Raw genomic sequence first — 22090 nt, 5'->3', positions numbered from 1 at the left:
CCCCCTCCCCTCTTTTTCAAATTTATGTGACCCTTTTATTTTACTTTTTGGGGAAGGGGAGGGGTGAGGAGAGGGCGCAGTAATTTTATATGATTTCTCTTTCTATAATAATTTAATGTAAAATGAGCACCCACTTTTTGGCCACTCTCGACAAATTTTTGAAATCACTCACTACCCCCCCCCCCCCTCTCGACAAATCCTGTGAAATCACTACGCGGCTTCCCTTCCCCCCCTCCCCACAAATCCGTTTAAATCACTACGCCCCCCCTCCCCTCTTTTTCAAATTTATGTGACCCTTTTTTTTTTTTACTTTTTGGGGAAGGGGAGGGGTGAGGGTAGTGATTTCAAAAATTTGTCGAGAGTGGCCAAAAAGTGGGTGCTCATTTTACATTAAATTATTATAGAAAATTGATCCCCCACTTCTTAAAACGTTATTATCTCCGAAACTATTAATTTGCGACGGATGCGGTTTTCAGATTCGTGTTCAGCACACAGAACTCTACAAGGAAAGGACATTTTTTTCTACTATTTCACTGTCACGGTATTTGTATAAATTTACCGATATTTCTAAGTTTTCGTTTTCTACCTAGCTTTGTAAGTTTTTGGTGTTTAAACTTATTTTAAAGAGTTTATTTAGTTAAAAAAAGAAATAACAAGTAATGTCGCACTCGACATTACTTAGCAAATAATTTTTAACAAAAAATGTCCGAAAATGAAAGAAAATACTGAGGTAGATATAGTTTTAAAACGAGCCTCCCCCACCCCCAAAAGAAAATAAATTTGTATATTTTTAAGTACTGCACAAAAGTGCCCCCGAAATAACTTTTAAGCGATATCCTCCCCTCCTGGCTTTCGAAATAATAACGTTATTATTTCAGCGCGGTTTTGTTGTTTTGTAATAACACAAGAATTATTTAAACTGAATTAATTCGTCTAAATAAAATAATTGCTTTCTTTGATAATACGTGTTTTCTTCCTTTATTTTTGTTTCGTAATGACACAAAAAGTATTAAAACTAGAGTATTTTTTAAAATAAATATTTGGTTTCGTTTTTCGTATCTTAACTCCGTGATGAAGTTTATTTTTTTAAGCAAGAGTTAAAAATATTTTTTTTTAATATTATGGGTGTGCATAGTCTCTTTTAAAAACAACATCTCCTTCAAGAACGGTAATAAAATGTGTTTTCAATCGATATTTATTCAATAAGGGACCAGTTTTCCTACCTAGTAAAAAAAGGGTGGGGGGACTTTTCCGGGTACGAGTTTTCCGGTACGGGTTTTCCGGAGACGAGTTTTCCCGGTACGAGTTTTCCGGGTACGGGTTTTCCGGAGACGAGTTTTCCTGGAACGAGTTTTCCGGGCACCACCCGGTATACATTCTCCTTAATAAACCTGTTATGTGTTACATTTTATGAAGTTGTTGTGTTCGTCATTTCAGAAGCTTGTATTGAATTATTTATTTTATTAGGTTGTGTTGTGGTTGTGCCCTAAAAGAAACCCTAAAACAACATAACAGTTATGTTTGTTTGACGAAATCGCTTAAGTGAAACAAATGCAAAAGTTTAAAAGTATGCAACGCGATCGAAAAATAAGAGTTATTTGTTGTTTATTTGTATTCCTTTTTTTTTTTTTTTTCGTTGTTAACTATACAGTACTACTACTACACTTTTGCGGTATTATGCTTAAGGTTAGGTTAGCGTTAGGCTTTCGCTATGGATTTTAGAAAACTGGATACTTATTCAGATTGGCACTTATGACGGCATTTAAAATTAAGAAAATACAGAAATGTCTGTATGAAATGTACCAGATGAACAATTCCAAAAGATCACGTAATCTGATCAAATAGTTTTATTTTTATTCAAGAAAATCAACTTTTACTCGGTTTCGATGAAGGTGAAAAAGCGTCCAAGGGGTCAGTGGACAAGGGCAGATAACCCTAATGCACCTGGAAAACCGCCAAAATAATCACTGATTACCCAACCCTCACCTTATTACGTTCTCTAGTAAAACACGGCCTCGTGTGTCTGTGTCACTTATCAGTAAAAACGGCACATTTGTTTTTCGTAGATAAAAAAAAAACTTGATAATTTTTTTTTTTTTTAATATAAAATCATTATTCCGTGACAACTAGGTACAATATAACAGCTTTTCTTCATTTTTGTTTGACGCTATACGTGCCAATAAACACCGAGAACTACGTTATACATGCGTATACAGTGACTGCTGACTGAATGCGTAGAGTTAGGCCGTTTTATATACTAACTTTTAGTAAAAACTTTGCTAAGCGATTAAAAGTTGCCCCCCCCCGAATGAGAAAGAGAGAGAGAGAGAGAGAGAGAGAGAGAGAGAGAGAGAGAGAGAGAGAGAGACTCCGTTATCATAGCAACGAACAATTAAGTTTCATGGCCGAACACCTAGAAGAAGAACGAAGTTGGAAGCAACTTCGCCAACAACAACAACGCCAACATAAAAAAAGGTTTGAACTTAAGAATGAATGTATATCCAAACATTCGAGATATCATTATTTCATTTCTTATGATTGCATAGTAAAATGTTGGGGTTTGTATTCGAAAAAGTTGTCAAAAAAACAAATATATTAAAAATAAATGTTATCAAAGGTAAGATAAGTTACTTTTCTACCAAACTGGATATATTTTTCGTGTTTTTATTCAATGTAACATGTTTATTCAGCTCGAAAACCATACAGTGTTTACCGATGTATTGGAACATTTAAGATGGCGTCTGATTCTCTCTTTAACACGGTAAGTTTGGGAAAAGATGTTATAAATAAAAAACCGGATAAAATACTGTTAAAAACTCGCTCAATATATGTTACCGTGACATAGGTTGACATATATTCGGCGGGTTTTTAATAGTATTTTGTATAGTTTTTTATTTATAACACCTTTTTCCAAACTTACGGTGTTAAAGAGGGTGTGAGACGGCCATCTTGAATTTTCGAATACATCGGTAAACACTGTATGTTTTTCGAGCTGAATAAACATGTTACATTGAATAAAAACACGAAAAATACATCCAGTTTGGCAGAAAAGTAACTTATCTTGCCTTTGATAACATTTATTTGTTATATATTTGTTTTTTGACAACTTTTTCGAATCTATGTGTACAGTAATACAAACCCAAATGTTGAGATAATACCGCCCCCATTTATTATTATACATTTTTTTTTAAATTGTTTTTTTTTATTGCATTTTCATCCCAAACAAGACACAGTGCCACTTTGATGCAGGGGGCTACTATCTGAGAGATAATTTACAGGAATACTATGTAGGGAGTTAAGCAGCAAGATGTCTGTTTATATACACTTAAACTTCTGCATGTCAGTACAGTCAGGGAAGCAGAGACCCGGACGGGAATTCCAAAGTCTAGGGAAGAAACTATTAGAGTAAAAGGCTTTCTGGCATCTGAGGATCTCTACTGCGTAGCAGTTGGATTTAGCTGCTTGTCAGGTTTAGCGTTTGTTTTTCTAAGGCATTTCTTCATATATTTTAATCACACAAAATGCATGTTAAAATATACTTTAGTTCTGGTACTGAGTTATGTTAAAAAGAAAATTCTGTTTTAATTTTTCTTATAAACGGTAATTTATAATTAACTGAACAAATCACTCATTTTTATCTTAGCTATCCATGTATTTCGCTCGCCCTCCCTCACTCTATAAATACTATTATGACATGTGTTCTTCAGAATTGTCTGATCTTCTTTTGTTCCAAGTAGTTTGACTCGTTGATTTACTGGTCTCCATCAATTTGCTCTAAATATTTGTTAATGTCTCTCTGAGCATTTAGAGAAAGAGTCACTATTTTTTATTCAGCATCATCACCTAATGTGTATAGTGTGTATACATATGACAAACGCATATATGTAAATTAGATAGCAAAATAATGACTATCTATTACTAAGTAAGCGAGTAAATCACATACCTTTTTCTAGCCTCTGGATGAAACCATTTCAATTGGTGAAGGTAAGCGAGAAAGTAAATAGCAAGTTAGAAAACCACCTTAGACTTACTCTGCCACCTGAAATGAATTCAGAAAGACACCCTTCACTGGATAATAAACAGTTAATGGTGGATGATTTTTTTAGGCCTTCAGAAATTTATATATTAAAAAAAATCAGTACTTGTGCAGATTTTAACACATCTAAGCATCCACTCGGCTTTACCTGGAACAGGACGTCAACCATTCGGATTTGCCCGTAATCTGACTAAAATGCTAATCAGCCAATCACAATGTGCAGCAATGAGCAGACAACTTTAGGATAAATATTGAAAGCGAAAAAACAAGAATAAAACCAAACAACACCAAAAAAAGAAATTATATGTTACATGGAAAACGTGGCGACTAACAACACTATGAATTTATCAATGTTAGACAGACAACTGCAAACGCCCGGAGAAGTAGTTTATTTTTTTGTCAAAATAAGAAATTAATCGAATCCCAAAAAGAATTGCTTTACATGTAACGTTAGATGCATCATTGCAAAGAGAGGCTCTGTAAGCGATGGATGTGGCTGGAGGTGCACAAACTTTTTCTTACAATTTCATTTGACAAAAAAGAAAACAAAGTTTGAACAATTTTTTAAAACCTTTTACTGCAATTTTTTTTGAAACAAAAGTACACAAACAGTTTAAAAAAACTTCAAAATTACTTAAAAATAAAAATTTTGTACTTTGCACTTTTTTAAAAACCTTTGAAAGACTAAAAAGAAATAAATAATTTGTTTAAGAAAAAACGAAACTTATCTATCAAAAATTAAAAAAAAAATACAAAAAATGGTTATAGTAAATTCCCTCCTTCCATTGATAACATAATGGTAAGTATTGCAAACTTTCGAAAAATTAGTCACTGATGACAATAAGCCTGGTTTTGGTGTTGTTGGAGGTCATGTTGGTGTTATTCTCGACGTATGACCAAACGAAGTAGTCCAGCGGGTTCAGGTTGGGGAAGGAGGGGAACAGTGAGAGAATGGTACAAAGTCATAGTGTTATATAGGGGTTTCATTGAGAGAGAGTCTTAGAGATAAAGTAAGAGTCTTATTATAAGTGATGCTTTTTCTTGTGAGAGAGAGAGGCTTAGAAAGAGTCTTATTACAGTGAGGGATATTGTAAGACTCAGAGAGAGAGAGAAGTTGTATAAGTTGTTGTACGAGAGACTTAGAGAGATTGTTCATGTTAGGAGAGATTCTTATATATTAAATGTTCATTCTTTCCTTAGATGTGTAGAAGAAGAAACTCTTGGAGTGAAGGGGATAGTGTTCAGACAGTTCGGACATGATGATGTTGAGATGTGTATGTAAAGACATATAACACAAATATGTAATACAATTCCACTTTACCTTTTTGTAAGAATCATAAGACAAGACGAGCTTTACAAAACACATAATGGTTTATTTCGTCATGACCGGCCGTTTCCATCACCAAGAATTCAAAGTCTCACATTTTTCCTTGAAGTGACGTCTCGCTCCTAGACGCCTGACTGTCTCTCTCCGAGTTTCTTCACTGACTGTTCAACTCTAAAGTTTTTTCTCTATTCCTAGAACTTTCTATTTTCCGTGACGTCATACACATGTTAAAACATGTGCCTTCTTTCACGTGTCCTGGACATACGTGTCCAAAACTTTTCCTATTTCTACAAAAGGAATTTTAACCTATATTCAATATGTTAAAAACATTATCTTATAAGCTGCATTCTTTCAATTTAAAATTTCATAACAAACTTGAGAGTTCACATTCTTTCCTTGAAATATTTATCTATATTCTAAACAAATGTTTGTTTTACATTTTTAAATCCTCACACGTAATCTATTTCTAAACTAAATTACGAGGTTCGAATTTGTCTATTGCTATTTCATTTACATTTTAAACTAAATTCTCCATTTTTATACTTACATGAAAAGGGGGCAGCCCTTATCATGTAACAATAGCACTACTTCTGAAGCCAAGCCTGGGTCTCTTTGAACGTGAGTCGGCGTTGAATCCTGCTGGCACATCCAGGGTTTGCCAGTGGCCACCTAATTGCACCAAGGGATCCCCACACTCTTCAGCACATCCAGGTACACTGCATAAAAAAAATGTTTGCCATGAAACATGAAATGATTAATAAAACAAAACTACTCTAGGCTGTTGTTTTTTTCTTTTTTTTTTCCCTACGATTTCCTTTTAATTTGCTATTTTCCTGTTTCATACCATTGTTAAGATTTGATCATCGGCGATGCTTGGCATAATCCGGTGGTTGACATCCTGTTCCGGGCAAAGCCGAATGGACCCTTAGACACACCCGGTTCAAAATCTGCACAAGTACCAAAAAATATGATCTTGTATGAATATTTGAATCATACATTTAGATATAAATAGTGAGTGCAAACACTGGCAAAGCATTTTTGTTGTAATTTTTTATGGAAGATGTAAAGTCAATGATAATAGTTAATGTTCTGTTTAGTAAAATTATATCAACAAGTGTAAGAAATCTCTCTCTTGGGCAATCCGTCGATTTCGACGATGACGCGGAGGTCGGTTAGTGTCCGTGTCAAAGGTGCGATGTGAGTCCGATTGGAGCTCTGAAATCCTGGCTGCAGATGTGACACCTACTGGCAGGAACTCTGTGTAGTGGCGCCTGTAGTCGCGCTCTTTTTGCTTCTTAAGCAGCAATCCTTTGATCTCTAATGGCATCAGCTGCGCCTGATGCCACACTTCTCCAAAGTGTGGCATCAGGCGCAGCTGATGCCATTAGAGAAATACCACTTTTGAAATGATCTATGTTAAAGGTTGAGGATATACGTTGCATGGAGAAGAATGTTATAAGAATAATACGATAAATGTGTAATGTTAGTCTTAAAGAGGACAATTAAAATCTGGACAGTATCAAGAGATGTGTGTAGAACAAGAGACTTCATTTGTATTGTTACATTGAAAGAATGAGAGTGGTTGAGTTAGTAGATGTAAAACAGTTGAGGAAGCGGGGTCTGTTGGCAGGAAAAGGCCAGGGAAGGCCGTGGAAGTGATGAGGTTGGATTTGAGAGAAAGAGGGATAATAAAGACCTCATCAGAGATAGCTTATTTTAGAAATTAATTTCTAAAGCTGTCCAACACATGCCAACATGTAAAGCAAACGTTGAACTGATGATGATGATGATTTCATTTGTTTTCCTAAGGGTTTCTTCGCATATACTTTGATATAAAATACACAGGAAAATATGTCAGAGAAAAAAATGGGCCGAAGGGCAACACTTCAAGGCAAGCAGGCAAACGTCAGGGTTGCAAAAAAGAAATACTCTTTTAGCGACCCCTCCCCAACCGGGTCTGGTAACAACAGTATGAAAAATGCTTGCTGGAGCAAGTCAAATGGCCTGGTCTAGTCGCCACAATAACTAAATTCGACTTGGGAGGGAATGGAAGAACCTCTTTTATAGGTTTTAAAACACCTCCCACCCCCTTATCCATAATACCATTTGCTATGCTTCACTTGTTGCGGACCAGGATATAAATATCCTAACTCGCTACAAAAGAAAATAATGAAACGAATGGAATGAAGGAAACAAAAACTCAATTGCTGGATAAAATAAACGTGTCGTTTATTTTATGTTGAAGAATGAATGTTTTAGGTGTAACACGTGTTCATGTCCACGTTCGGGTGTCACCATCGTTTGTTGCGGGACTGGTGGTATAGAAAGAAAAGGAAATACGTGTTCATCTCACGTTCGGATCACCAACGTTTGTTCGCGCGTGGCAAGAAAAGGAAATGGAGTAGAGAAACGAGAAATGGCAGTCCGGCATGTAGAAAGAGAAAGAGAAAGAGGGTTGACATCAGTAAAGCTGTGCGCCATGTTAGCAGTCAGCTACGCGAACTTGTCTGGTTGATGGACCAAAACAAAAGGGAAAAAAGAGTGAGAAAGTTGATCCAGTTCATGGAGAGAGAAAGCGTATAAAGTGTATGTACTGTCTGTTAGCTTTTGCCCCACATAGTAGCAGGTGGCGTGAGGTGCACATGCGCTGCAAGGGAGGCGACTGGTCCGCCAACCACTCGGCTTGGAAGGCGAGTCGGAAAAAGGCAGGAAACAGCTTGTCTTGCTTTTATAGTTGTTTCCAGTGGTCTCTTTTGCGCATGTGTGGATTTCCTTTGAAAGGGAAGTGACATTGTCCATGTGTGCGTACGTGTGCGCGTATGTGTGCGTATATGTGTATACGTTAGCATGTGTGTGTATGCACGTGAATGTGAGTGTATGTACGCGAACGTGAATATATCTACGTGTGTGTACGTGTGCGCGTATGTATATGACAAGAAATATGGCTTGAGATGTGAACGCGTGTTTTTGTGTGAGACTAGAAAAGGCTCGCACACACTCATGTTGGTTCCTTTATTCCCCGACGGATGGACTCACCCAACATAAGCATTACCCCTCTTATATTTTTTTACAAGTATATCTTAGTTTTCAGTTTGATTCTGTTTGTTACTGAATAAGCTACACATCTCTCCCTCTTAGCTATCTATCTATTTCTCTCGAACCTCTCACTCTATGTTGATTCAACCACTCTCTAAGGAGGAGTGAGGAGGAGCAGGAAATCGTTTTATACATGTTTTTGTTAATGATGAATTCTTTAATTTTTATTTGCAATAAAGTTCTAAAGAAACATGGGATGATTTAAGAATGACTGCAGATGAAGAAAACGTTGGAATGCATTCTTGGCAGAATTCTACTTCTTTCAAGAAACGGCTGACAAAATCCCAAAACAAGGATTTTTTTCCAAGGTAAGATAATCTAGTTCTTCTTTAGAATAACCTAGTATAAGAAATTGCTTGATTATTTATTTCTAAAATGTTAATTTTTTTAGAGGTGGGTACCACAATAGTCATGAATTTGTGCTGACTTAAGATGAAGTGATTCCTACAAATACTAAAAAAGCAAATGGCTCAAAATAGTTACTCTCTTTCTTTTCAGGTTTGTTTTGATACTCTTTCTTCATCATTTCTAAAGCAAGTAAGTTTTCACATAAATGTCTTAACTCAAAGTATTTTAAACCAATGAAAATTGATCCACAAAAAAAAAAATACACACACAAAAAATTACTTGATTATTTATTTCTAAAATGTTGAACTTTTAGAGGTGGGTACCACAATAATCATGAACTCTTAGAATCTTTGTGCATTTCCATAACAAAAACAGATTTTTATTTCAGTTTTTAAAAAGTAATTTTCTTACATGATTGCTCTTTTGTTTGCGTGTCTTTGAAATGTTATATTTTAATGCATCTATACATGTATAGACAATTATACACCCGTAATTTGAGACATTTTTTAGAATCGAAATCATGTCATGGATTTTGATACACCTGTAATTTGAGACATTTTGATACACCCGTAATTTGAGACATTTTTTAGAATCGAAATCATGTCATGGATTTTGATCAAATTAGGAATTATAAGATCTGTTACTATTATATCTTGATTTTAATATTCCTAAGGGGATATGAAAGTGGTGCAAAACTATTCTGACTCTATTTTCACTTACTAATGTGTGTATAAGCTCTTATACACACATGTCTCATTTGGAACCTAGGTTCTTGCATGTCTGTGGATATAAGGGCCACTTAGACACGGATGTTTATCAAAGGTTTATTACAAAAAGAAAAGTCACAGCAAAAAATCAGAGAGACGGGTTACTTCATATGTGTATATATAGAGAGAAAGACAGAACTATAGATAGACGGATATCTTGTCCCATTACACCTAGTTACATCTTTCACCCTATTGTTGGGAATGATACCTCGGCATGTCTTTCCTGCTTGAAGTCTCACCAGTCGAGAGACAGAAAATCTACATCAGAAAGGCACAGTTTCAGTGAATTTCATCCTGGGGGTCACCTTTAAGCCTCAAGGTATCACTCAAACTTTTCCTTACCTCCCATTATAATCCCCAAGGTAATGGCCTGTGCAAGAGATATAACAGAATAATATGGAATTCTGATCTCAAAATGGAAAAGTGTCATCCCTGAGGCTCTAAACACAATCAGGACCCTATGTACATATACAAACACTACTCCGTACAAATGTTTTTTTTTTTGTTCCAATGATGAAGTTTGACAGGCACTTCCTTCTCCTCATGGCTTGCTCAATCTGGAATTGTTTCACTGAAATAGTATGTTCGTCTCATAGTAAACATGACCCCCTCCCCGCCTAGTTAGCAAAGTAAAACTAATTGAGGTGAACCCCCAATATGCACGAATTAAAACTGTGGAAGAAAGACAGTCAACAGTCTCCTTAAGAGATCTTGTCTCAGCTGGTAATACTTCTGAAGAGGCTACTGCAATGAAGAATTACGAATGTCCAGTTTACAGAACCAGCCCAATTAAGTTAGGTGATCAAACCTCACATACATCCAGTTCCGATAATCTTCCAAACAAAACTAACTATCCTTACGATCCCTATTCTACATCTGATTCTGTGATTCTGAAAACGAGCCGATATCACAAAAATGGCCTCGCTCTATGTCTGAGACTAACACTCACTCTTAGGACACCCAGCAACTGAAGCACATAAAAAACAGCGATGCTTCAAGGCTAGGTCCTCTAGACAGGAGCCTATTAATCAGAATAACTTTAACTTGTCCTTGGACCTAGATAGCGCCAAGTCGATGTTAGGTGATGGACCTGAATAATCAAGATACACTCAAAGTACCCATAGAATGCCAGATCGTTGGGATGACCTTATCCTTTACAAATGAGTAGGTCAGGGGGGTAGGGAATATTGTATTTATGATTTCTACAACCTGCACCTCCACCTCTAATACGATGGACTGTTATTAAAAAGGATTATAAAAACTAGGCAAGAATTTGTGTACTTCGAATTAATGTTGAATAAAACTTTTCTAAAGTTCTATCGAGCTCTGGTCTTTCATTACACCTTTAAAACACCCAAACTTCTAGGATTCAATTTTGTGATAATGTTCTGAAGAAACTTTTATCCACTACTTCCTGTGGAAATTGTTTCTTTGTAGCTTGGTACATGTTATGTAAAACAATGAGAAACAATTAAGGAAGAAACATAAGAAAAAACCCCAATTAAATGAGAAATCAGGTTTATTAAAATAGTCCTGATAGAAAGTCTGTAACCTCATAGGGCTACTAATCTGGCTTACAAGAAGATTTCTTATAATAGTAACAGTTTGAAAGGGATTGGAAGGGAGAGCATGAAAGGAAAGAGAGGAAAAGAAATATATATATATATATATATATATATAAAACATAAAAATATAACACGGAAATTAGTTTAGATGCTTGAAAATACCATAAGGTTGAAATAAATTATTGCATCGACAATTATGTAATTTCCGTGTTATATTTTTATGTTATTGCTCTGTTTACCACATTGAGCTCTCATACCCGGATTTCCTCCTGGAATTATTCCATTATAACACTATATATATATATATATATATATATATATATATATATATATATATATATATATATATATATATATATATAGAGAGAGAGAGAGAGAGAGAGAGAGAGAGAGGGAGAGGGTGCATTTGCTGAAGAAGCCTCTATGTTCGTAAATCCATATAGAAACAATATAATGTTCTTTATATGTACAGAGACCTTGTTAAAATAGTTCTTAGTCCTTTTGACAATAACTTTTTATAGAAAGTATTTTAGTTGTATTCCATTTTCTTTTAAACACGTTTCAGTGTTCATTTTCGTTTTTAATGTCCTTGTATGTATTTTCACGTGGTTGAGAAAGTACATCCTCCAAATGAACAAATCTTAGTTCATCAGAGCATACAACGATCGAATAAATCTTTTCCAATAGTTTTTCTTTCACAAGGATTCGAATTCCATGTGCCGGCAGAATATTTTAGTTGATTTTTCAGTTTTCTTGGAAAAACCTTTGAGACTAATTTTCTTCATTTAATCCATAATTATAATGTTCGCGCCTCTCTGCCATATTCTTCATTCAACAATTGTTAACTCTACGGTCTCGTTTCTGCAAATGAAAATATTTCTTCAAAAATACTCCTTGTGTTCCAATTTGGTGCAAAAATGTCTTTGTCCAATCAACCGGCATCACATGATGTAAATAAAAGAAACAAAAGGCACGAATGCTAGAGAGTGGGCAAGAAGGAAAGAAAAGAAAGAGCAAAAGAACGAAATAAAAATGGTGGGAATAATTTTCACGGTTCTTTTTTCAAAAAGTGAAAGGCAAACACTTTTCAAAAACACTTTTCAGACAAATTTAGCACTGAAAAGCAAAGAAAATCTAAAACACATTTCAATCGGACATGTTTCACTGAAAGAGTACACAAAATGTAAATAAGAAAAAACAAAGAACCTGAGCCGTTTCACACAGAAATAAAAACAGTTATAAATTTCAATAAAAATGTCTTTGCATAAGGAAATACTCTTTTATTCCCTTTTCTAAAATAGCAAGCTTCTTTATCTGTACCTAAATCCAAACGTAGATTCCATGAGCAGAGCTTCTTTCTCAGAAGTGAATGACTGTGGAACTCTCTTCCATTTGCTTGTTTCCCACCTGACTACAACTTGGATGTCTTCAAGTCCAACATAAACAAATTCCTGACAAACCGCCCCCCTTAAGTAAGACACTCTATCAAATCTCCAATACTAATGATTACTACAATACTATCTCATTGATTACTGTACACGCAATAACCCTTATCCCTGAGTGGCCTCCGGGCCTTGATAAGTGGTGACCTCCATGTAAAAAAAACAAAAAAAACAATAATGCAATTCTTATTTCAACAGGGTTAATCCGAATGCCCGCATACACACTTCACACAGTCACAAACATTCAAAGACTATCTACGTGTTTACAACACAATAAAATGGAAAGTTGTAAATGGATATGTTTATTGTTGTTCTGTAACTTTATGATCGCATACTGTTCTTGATAATAAAATCATGACATGAACAAATCACCTACATCCATTTATAATCAACTTATGTTTAAACCATAACATTAATTAGACCGTATCACCACTACCACCACTGCCACCGATTAAACATTCGTTTTACATGCTGGCATGTGTTGGATGACTTAAGAAATTGACTCCCAAACTAACTGATCTCTGGCCAGGTCTTTATGTATCCCTTTTTCTTTCAAGTCCATTTTTATCACTTTCTCCTATGTTTTCCTTGGAAAACAGAGGAAACTCAACTGTTTTACGTCTACTAACCCATGAACTCTCATTCATTCTTTCAACAGTGAACATTAGTCGAAACCTCTTATCCTACACACATCTCCTGATACTGTCCAGATTTAATCTTCCTCTGAGATCATTAAATTTAAGTGTATCAGAAAGACTCACATTACACATTCATCGTATCATTCTCATATAATTTCTCTCCATGCAGCACATATCCTCACCCCACCCACTAGCCAGGTTTCACTTCCATAAATCATCATACTGCATACATATGCTTGATTGACTCTTCCCCTTGATCAAGATTGGTAAGACTCTCGTTAATAATTGCAGAAGTTCCCTGAACTTATACAACCCTCTCCTAATTCTTGCAAATACCTGCTCTACCTATAATAGTATAACCAAAGTAACAAAACTTCTTGATAACTTTAATAGTTTCGCCATCCAGGTATACTTTGTCCAACTCTTTTAAAAAATAAACTAGTGAACATGACAAGGTTTAAATCCATTGCTGAAGAGGCAGATCTTGAAGATGTCTTGCTCTTTGTTAGTCTTGATAATGATGATGACGACTGTTGTGAAGTTGTCTTTCTTTATATTAAGACTAGCTTGAGTGTCCGGCATTGCCCGGGTGTTTGGAGGTGTGTGTTGAACAAAAAACAACAAAAAAAGTGGTAGTAGGCAGGCAGGCTAAAACCCATACCGCGAAGGAGGAAAAGAACATGAAAAAAAGGTGATGTCTATAAAAGATAGAGACAACCTCCTTTCGTAAATCAGAGATATTATAATCTTGGGAGTATATAAAAAGTTCTAAGACGTGGTCCTCCCTCCCCGAAAAAAGCCTTTGCCGGACATACAAAAAAAAGTGCACACACACACACACACACACACACACACACACACACACACACACACACACACACACACACACACACACACATTTTCGCTTTTATATAATAGATAAAAAGAGTTCTGTTGTTGAAGTTCTTAGAGTAATCTCCCTTGCTTATTGTGGATTATTGACTGGAAAACAAAGATGAAGGTTTTTATAAACAACTGTGTGTTTGTGATTGAAGTTATGTGAAGAATAAATCAGCAGTGGTAATGATGATGATACTAATGACAACGATCACCTCATTCCTGTACAATATACTGTGTCTACAATAAGCAAAAATATGAAAATGTCGATGCTGACAAAGAAACAAAACTCAGACAAAAGGGAAATAATAATACTGTGTTATGTACATGGATCTAGTATCGTGGTTACAGGTGCAGGCTGCGAGCTTCATGTAAAAGGTTTGAATTCTGTTCTTTCTTTTTTTTTTTATTCTTTTTCATCCCAAACAAGGAACATAAGGGGTTACTATTTAGGATTGCATTTAACAGGGGACTGTGAGAAGTTGAGCAGTCTGTTCATATTAGATTTAAACTTTTGCATGTAAGTACAGTCAGGAAAACAGGAAACAAAGACAGAATTCCAAATTCTAGCAGTCTGAGGGTAGAAACTATTAGAGTAGAAGGCTTTCCAGCATCTATAGACCTCAACAATGAAGGGGTGGGATTTTGCATCGTGTTGGGTTAGTTGGGAATATTCAGGTCGAGTGCTATGAGTTTATCAAAGCTCATTCCATTAAAGTACTTCAAAACAGACAAGGATGCAACATTGTGGCGATGAGACATGGGTTGAAACTTGACTGACAGTGCAAGACCTATTAGATTTGAGATTCTTTTTAGACTCTGTCAAAGAGTGAGAGGCTAGTGGTAGATGTACCAGCCCAGATGTGGCAACAATACTCCATGCATGACTGAATTGTGTCTTTGTAAAAATATATGATGCTGACAGATGTAAGTAATTTTCTAGCACAGTAGAGAGAGTTCACCTTCTCCACAGCATCCTTGGCAATGTCCTCAATGTATTTGTTTCAATTCATGTTGTTTGTGAATGCCAACCTGAGGAGTTTGAAAGATGGGCTCTCCGGTGTCATTTGTCATGGCAATCGTTGGTTGAGAAGTTTTTTGTAGTTGTTAAATGAAAATAAGCTTAAAATATCTATATCTTCAAACATTTGAACCAAAGATTTTGGATTTAATTGATTTTCCTGTTTTGTGTTTGTTTCTCTATATTTTGTGAATCTTTTATATTTCATGAAACAATTTTATTTGTTGCTTCTTTGAATTCTGTGAAACTTTTTCCATTTCCCAGACTTTTGATGCCAATCCCAAAGGTTTGCCAGAACAAAAGTCTCTTGAACTTTCTTTGCGATGAAGTGCTAGATGAAATGATCCCGTACCTGGTACAAGAAGTCTTTAGTGAAGTGCGTGAAGAATATTTGGAATCTGATATCATCTCATCTGTGATTTCGGATTTCATTTTGGAGATTCTTTTGGAAGAGGATGGAGAACTTTTGGTGAGGGCCCACATCTTTATATGCTAAAACACACATACATACATCATATACTCACATGCACATCGACAAATATACACACACATACACACACACACACATATATATATATATATATATATATATATATATATATATTTCTGGCACTTATACAGGTAGAGGATTGCGTCAGGAGTGAGATACCGTCTAGAGTGATAGAATGACACAATCATTTTTCCAGCGACTCCAGGTCAGGAGTGAAAGACAGTCCCAGAAGCTTGTCAAAACAGTGTGATTGTTTAAGACGTGAACCATTCATATCAGTTATGGCCAAGAGCATTTGTAGTGAAAAAATAGAAGCTTGGTTTTGGATATGTTAAAATCAACCAGCCACCTTTTGCTCCATTGCATTACATGCCCAAGGTTGGAGAGAAGAGAAACTCAGAGAGATCTTGGTTGATTTGAAGTGTCGTCTTTGTATATGTTGACAAATAAACTTAGAATGTGATTTGGGAGATCATTGATGAAGATAAGGAAGGCAGTTGTGCTCAGGATGGATCCTTGAGGCACAACAGCTTCTGTATGTCAGTACAGTCAGAACCTGGGACACAGGGAGGAAATTTCAAAGTCTAACAGTTCAAGGGAAGAAACTATTTGAGTAAAAGACTTTCTAGCATCTGAGGATCTCTACAGTGTAGAGGTGGGATTTGTTGCTTGTCGAATTAGTCAGAGATATTTATATCACGGGAGTACAAAGTCTTAGAGTTCATCGGAGCACTTTCCATTAAAATACTTGTGTAACATAATACACTTTTACACACAGGACCCGCACGTTGCATGAAGTCTACGTCTCAAGGAACATAGGACAAGTAATAACTTCATACTCTTTTTTTGTAACAATGACATTTATTTCCTCATTCTCCTGCCACATGTGACTTCTCGTAATGGCTGTGATGTCACTCATCTCTCTAATGTGATTGTAACATGCTGTTTCTTTTTTATAGTCTTTTTCTTTATCCTTACCATGACATCATTTAGCTCATGGCTTTGTATTTGCATATAGTTGCCATACATGCTCTGTTACACTTGTAAAATAGGCACAGTGATGTAACACTGTTGTGATGGGAAAGCGGTTGGAGTTTGATTGATAGTGCGGGACCTATTAGATTGGCAACTCTTCTTTTGAACCCTGTCTAGAAGTGAGAGACTAGCAACAGATGCACCAGACCAAATGTGGCAATAATACTCCATGCATGGGTGAATATTGACCTTGAAAAACTACAGCATACTCTCAGGCGTAAGTAGCTTTCTAGCACGATAAAGAGAGCCCACCTTCTTTGCAGCAGCTTTGGCAATGTCGTTGATGTATTTGTTTCATTTCTCCTAGTAAACTCCTCGCATATCTTCGAGCTAAATGAAACTAACTTGCACTCCTCCATTCCTTCTAACCACTTTAACATGTCTGGTTATCTTCCACTTTGTCGTAAGGACTCTGACAGACACATGCACGGACTTGGAGTCTATATTTGTAACATCCTCCCCATGACTAGGAAATCAAAACTAGAATCAGATGACGAGATGTCGAAAATTTTCTGTTTCTATTTCTATCTTTGTGGCTATGTAACTAGTAAGGGTGCTGGAGGTAAACGTTTTATCTGGGATGACGTTATCCGCCTGATAGTCAGGGACCTGAACCTTGGATTAACCACTGAGGAGGCTGTCCTATCAGCAGATACAAAGTACTGGGGATGCCATATTGCCATTTGGTGAATGGATTCTGGACCAGGCAGTAGCTTCTGGTGGGGCTTCTTGATGCCATATTAGTGGGTAACTACAAACAAAAAAAATACATATGTTCGCTTCTTTTTCTCTTTTACTTTCCCTCTCTGCCCTCCTCTAAGCAAATCTGTCGACCTATTCCACAAATTCCAAAACTCTATCATGAAAAGTTTACAGAAAAAATACACGATTAAACCCAGATCTCAAACTTCCAACATAGACCCCCACTACCATGTCTCCTCTAACATCAGGGGTCTACGTTCTAACCTTCCAGAAGTTGAAACCCAATTACAGGAGACTAAACCAGACCTATTATTCCTTAACGAAACTGGTATTGGACAGACTATTTCCCTAGATGAATTCGTAATTAAAGGATACTCTAACTTAACTTCTAAATCTGACCCCCAAGATCGCAATGTGTATGAAATATGTGCCTACATTAAAGATGGCTTTCCATGTGGTAGGGACATCTCCAGAGAAGATCCTAACTTACCCTATATGTGCCTCCAGGTTGCACTTGCTCAAACTACTGCATTTATATTTGCTCTCTATCACCCACACAACAGCGGAGTTACTATCTTTAAAAGAACATCTGAGAAAATTGGCCGCGTCCTGTCTGCTTATCCTTCAGCTAACATTCACGTATATGGAGACTTCAATGTTCACAATGTCGAATGGTTAACCCACTCAAACAAGACCGATGATAAAGGGAAGTTCTCTCATGATTTCTCTGTTGCTTATGACCTCACTCAGATTGTTCATGAACCCACCCATGTGCCTGACACTGACTGCCAGTATGCAAGTCTCCTAGGCCTTTTTCTCACAACTTGCCTGAACTATGTTCAGCTTCCGTTCTGTCTCCACTGGGATCTTTCAACAACTCTGTTGTATTAGTTAACATAAAAATGAAATGTAATAAGTCCTCAGATGTACCTCTCCATCGTACATTATATCAATACTCTATGATGATTGAGATAGCTTCTGTACATTTATATCAGATCTATCTCTGCATTCCATGTTTAAAAAGGATGTGTCATCTATAGTATCAGACCTGACGGAATGGTTAATTGTAGGTATAGACCGTTTCATAGCCTTGAAAAAATTTCAGCAAAAACCTAACAGCCAGCCGTGGTTTTCTCCAGAATGTGCTGCTGCCATCGTGCACAGAAATAAATTTTTCCACTGTTTCCAACATAACAGATATACTGAGACTAAAGCCGCTTTCGGGACTGCCAGCAACCACTGTAAAAAAGTAATAATGAACACGAGAGAGTTGTATGCTCAGTTCGTCAAAGTCCAAAGTAGCTGAGCAGCGGCTTGGTTTTCACCAGTTTTGGCAAATAGCAAACAGAATCCTGAACAGAAGCGTGTGCTCTATTCCAACTATCATCAATAGACATGAGGTAATCTTGTCAGCATTAAATAAAACCAAACTCTTTACAAAGAACTTTGCAGCTAATTCTATCCTTTGTGACCAAGGCCGCCAACACAACTAACTCCCATACTTACGAAGCTCTTAGGGCATTTTCATAAGGAGAATTGCTTCCCAACACCCTGGAAAACCTCATTAGTATGCCCTGTATTTAAGAATTCAGGTGATCAGTCATCTCCCTCTCAGTACAGGCCAATAAGTCTCCTGTGTGTCATGAGTAATTTACTGGAATCTGTGTTAAATAGAGAAGTAGTCAACCATCTCAGCAAAAATGACCTTCTTAGTGACATGCAATATGGTTTCTGTTCTGCTAGATTTACAGCAGATGTGCTTACACTTATATCCCATAGGATTAGCGAATCTCTCAAAGGAGGCTTCCTTTCTATGGCAATTGCTCTTGACATATCAAAGGCCTTTGATTGGGTATGGCATAAGGGTTTACTTTACAAGATCTCCAGCTATGGTATAGCTGAAAATGTCTTCTCAATTATTAAATCATTTCTCTGATAGGTTCATAAGAGTAATGGTTGATGGGCAGAAATCAGAAGCTCATAATATTAATGCTGAAGTTCATCACGGGTCCATCCTGGGCCCAACTCCCTTCCTGATCTACATTAATGATCTTCCAAATCACATCTATACATCATTCGTAGATGTTTTTGCTGATGACACCACCATCTATAGTAGCACATCAAACACCATAAACGACCTCTGATCTTGAGCGTGTGGTACAATGGGGAAAGAGGTGGCTGGTTACTTTTAATGCATCTAAAACCAAGCTTTTATCTTTACATCATCAACGCTCCGATCCTCATCTGGCATCAATTGAAATGAATAACTCTTGTCTTGAGGAGGCTTCATGTTTTGACAAGCTTCTGGGCTTGACCTTTACTCCTGATCTGAATTGTAACACGTCCATCAAATCCGTTGCCAAGGTTGCTGGAAAAAAGGTGGAATCCTTCTATCGATCCAGTAGATATCTCACTGCTGATGCAATTCTCTACCTATATAAGAGCCAGGTACGTCTAAGGATGGAGTACTGTTGCCACATCTGGACAAGAACTGCTAAAAAGGACTTATCCTTGATAAAGTTCAAAATAGACTTCGTAGCCTCATAGGGGATACCCTTTTGTCTTCCCTGCCACTTCTTTCTCACAGAAGAGATGTTGTGAGTCTGTCTCTGATTTATCATTATTTTCATGGCAAGTGCTCATCTGAGCTCCAATTTATGGTCCCCCCTCGCCAAACTTTAACGAGAAACACTCATCTAGCTGAAAACACTATGAATAATTTCCCCTACTCTTTATCTGTACCTAAACCTAAATATATATTTCATGAACAAAGTTTCTTTCTTAGAACTGCACACCTGTGGAACTGTCTTCTATTTGCCAGCTTTCCAGCTGACTACAATATGGTTGTCTTCAAGTCCAATGTAAATAAGTTCTTGATGAGCCGTTCCACTTAAGTTAACAAATTTACTGAATTTCCATTACTAATGATTACTATATTGTCCCATTGACTACTGTACACTCATTAACCCTTATTCTCGAGTGGCCTCTGGGCCTTGATAAGTGGTGATTCCTATGCAAAAAAAAGGCCTCCATGTGCTTTAGACTAATTATACAACATAACATTAGTTATTTATATTTTCTTTATCGCTCTTCCTCGACCTAAGACTGTACCTTAATCAATCACGTCTCGGACGGTATAGGTGTAGCACTCTTCCTAGACACTAGTGCCCAAATGCATGTATTTGGTGACTTTAACGCCCACCCCAATAATTGGATTGGATTCTCTAATTACACTGACACAGCTGGTAGCATCACACATAGCTTTTCTATATCCCATTCCTTTACACAGACAGTAACGTTCTGGACCCATCTCCCAGACGTCAGGACCAGCAAGCCTCACTTCTGGACCAATTTCTGACTACAGTTCCTGAGGATTGTGTAACAAATGCCCATTGCCATCTCGGGAATGCTGATCATGCGGTAATAATGATAGATATCACCCTATACTCTCAACTAGAATTTAAAGAGCCAATGCTTAAAACGACAAGGTACTACAATAAGGCTGATTGGGAGGCCATTAGGGATCCCATCAGAGATGCTCCATAGGGAAATATCTTTTTTCTCCCTGCTGAACAATGCACAAATGAGACCACTGAATGGTTCACTCTCCCCAGTGGTTTACTTCTACTTGCACAGCTGCCATTGCTTAAAGGCAGCATGCATACCGCAGACTTACCTGGCATAAATCCAGTACAAATAGACAAAGTATAGAGAAGCTAGAAGTAATTGTAAGAAGGAAATAGCCAGAGCCAAGAGAGAATATACCAAAACCACCAGAAAACGCATTGAAGCACAGAAATTAAGAACTCATGACTTCTGGAAAATCTATAACAGTGTAATAAATAATGGACAATCAACGATTCTCCCACTATCCAACAATCTTGAAGTTGTTTGCATGGCAACTGAGAAGGATAATCTGCTTGTCTATCAGTTTGTCAGCAACTTTACTTTGGACCCAGCAAACCATTCCCTCCCAGATTTTCCTCTGTAGACAGAAACCACACTAGATGATCTGAAAATCACCCCTTCTCAAGTACATGATATCATAAAAACCTACATACCTCAAAAGTATGTGGACCTGATCTTATCCCGGCTGTACTATTAAAAAAATGATCCAGTGAGATTGCTCCAGTTCTCTCCAAATTTGTCAACAAATGCCTTAATGACTCTTGCTCTCCTAACTACTGAAAAACCGCTTCTGTGGTATTAATTTACAAGAATTCTGGCAAAAGAACTGACCCATTAAATTATCGCCCCATTAGCCTCCTTCTTTTCATGAAAATATTGAAGTCCATAATTAATCAAGCTCTAATCCACTACTTCACAGCTGCTAAACTTCTGTCTGACCAACAATATGGCACATTCTTCTGAAAATATCCTAACTGTAATCTCTGAATGTATATACAAAGCATTGAATAAAACAGGGGAAGCTAGGGCACTAGCCCTAGATATATCTAAGGCCTTTGATAGAGTATGGCATGATGGTCTTCTCATGAAAATCAGATCTTATGGTATTACTGGACGAATACTTAACATAATTAAATCCTTCTTAAGTAAGAGAAGAATCCAAGTTGTCCTCGATGGTCGTACGTGAAAACAATATTATATAAATGCAGGTTTGCCACAGGAGTCGATCCTTTGACCTTTATTATTCCTGATATTCATAAATGACCTCCCTGATAAAATTGTCTCTGAGATGGGTATATTTGCTGACGACACCAGGCTCTATAACAGACATGAGGGGAAA

At 36.8% G+C, this 22090-nt stretch overlaps 1 protein-coding gene across 5 annotated transcripts in view; it reads left to right on the top strand.

Annotated features, from left to right (window-relative positions):
- Positions 1-350: 350 nt before the first annotated feature.
- Positions 351-22090, top strand: part of LOC145254871 (uncharacterized) — a 67774-nt gene continuing 46034 nt past the window's right edge. For 4 of the 5 annotated variants that reach the window (XM_080113748.1, XM_080113747.1, XM_080113745.1 and 1 more), the window contains exons 1-3: positions 2347-2475; positions 8639-8767; positions 15381-15585. In XM_080113748.1, the coding sequence (XP_079969874.1) occupies positions 2402-2475; positions 8639-8767; positions 15381-15585 (408 nt within the window). In that variant the 5' untranslated portion in view covers positions 2347-2401. Of the gene's footprint in view, positions 542-2346; positions 2476-8638; positions 8768-15380; positions 15586-22090 lie in introns of those variants that run through there. The other variant, XM_080113746.1, reaches the window with a different exon arrangement.

The sequence above is a fragment of the Euprymna scolopes genome, chromosome 30 (assembly GCF_053919585.1).
Source record: "Euprymna scolopes isolate OS-2025 chromosome 30, ASM5391958v1, whole genome shotgun sequence".
Classification (NCBI taxonomy): Eukaryota; Metazoa; Mollusca; class Cephalopoda; order Sepiida; family Sepiolidae; genus Euprymna; species Euprymna scolopes.
The sequence above is the reverse complement of the archived record's forward strand: the minus strand, read 5'-3'. Positions and strand labels throughout refer to the sequence as shown.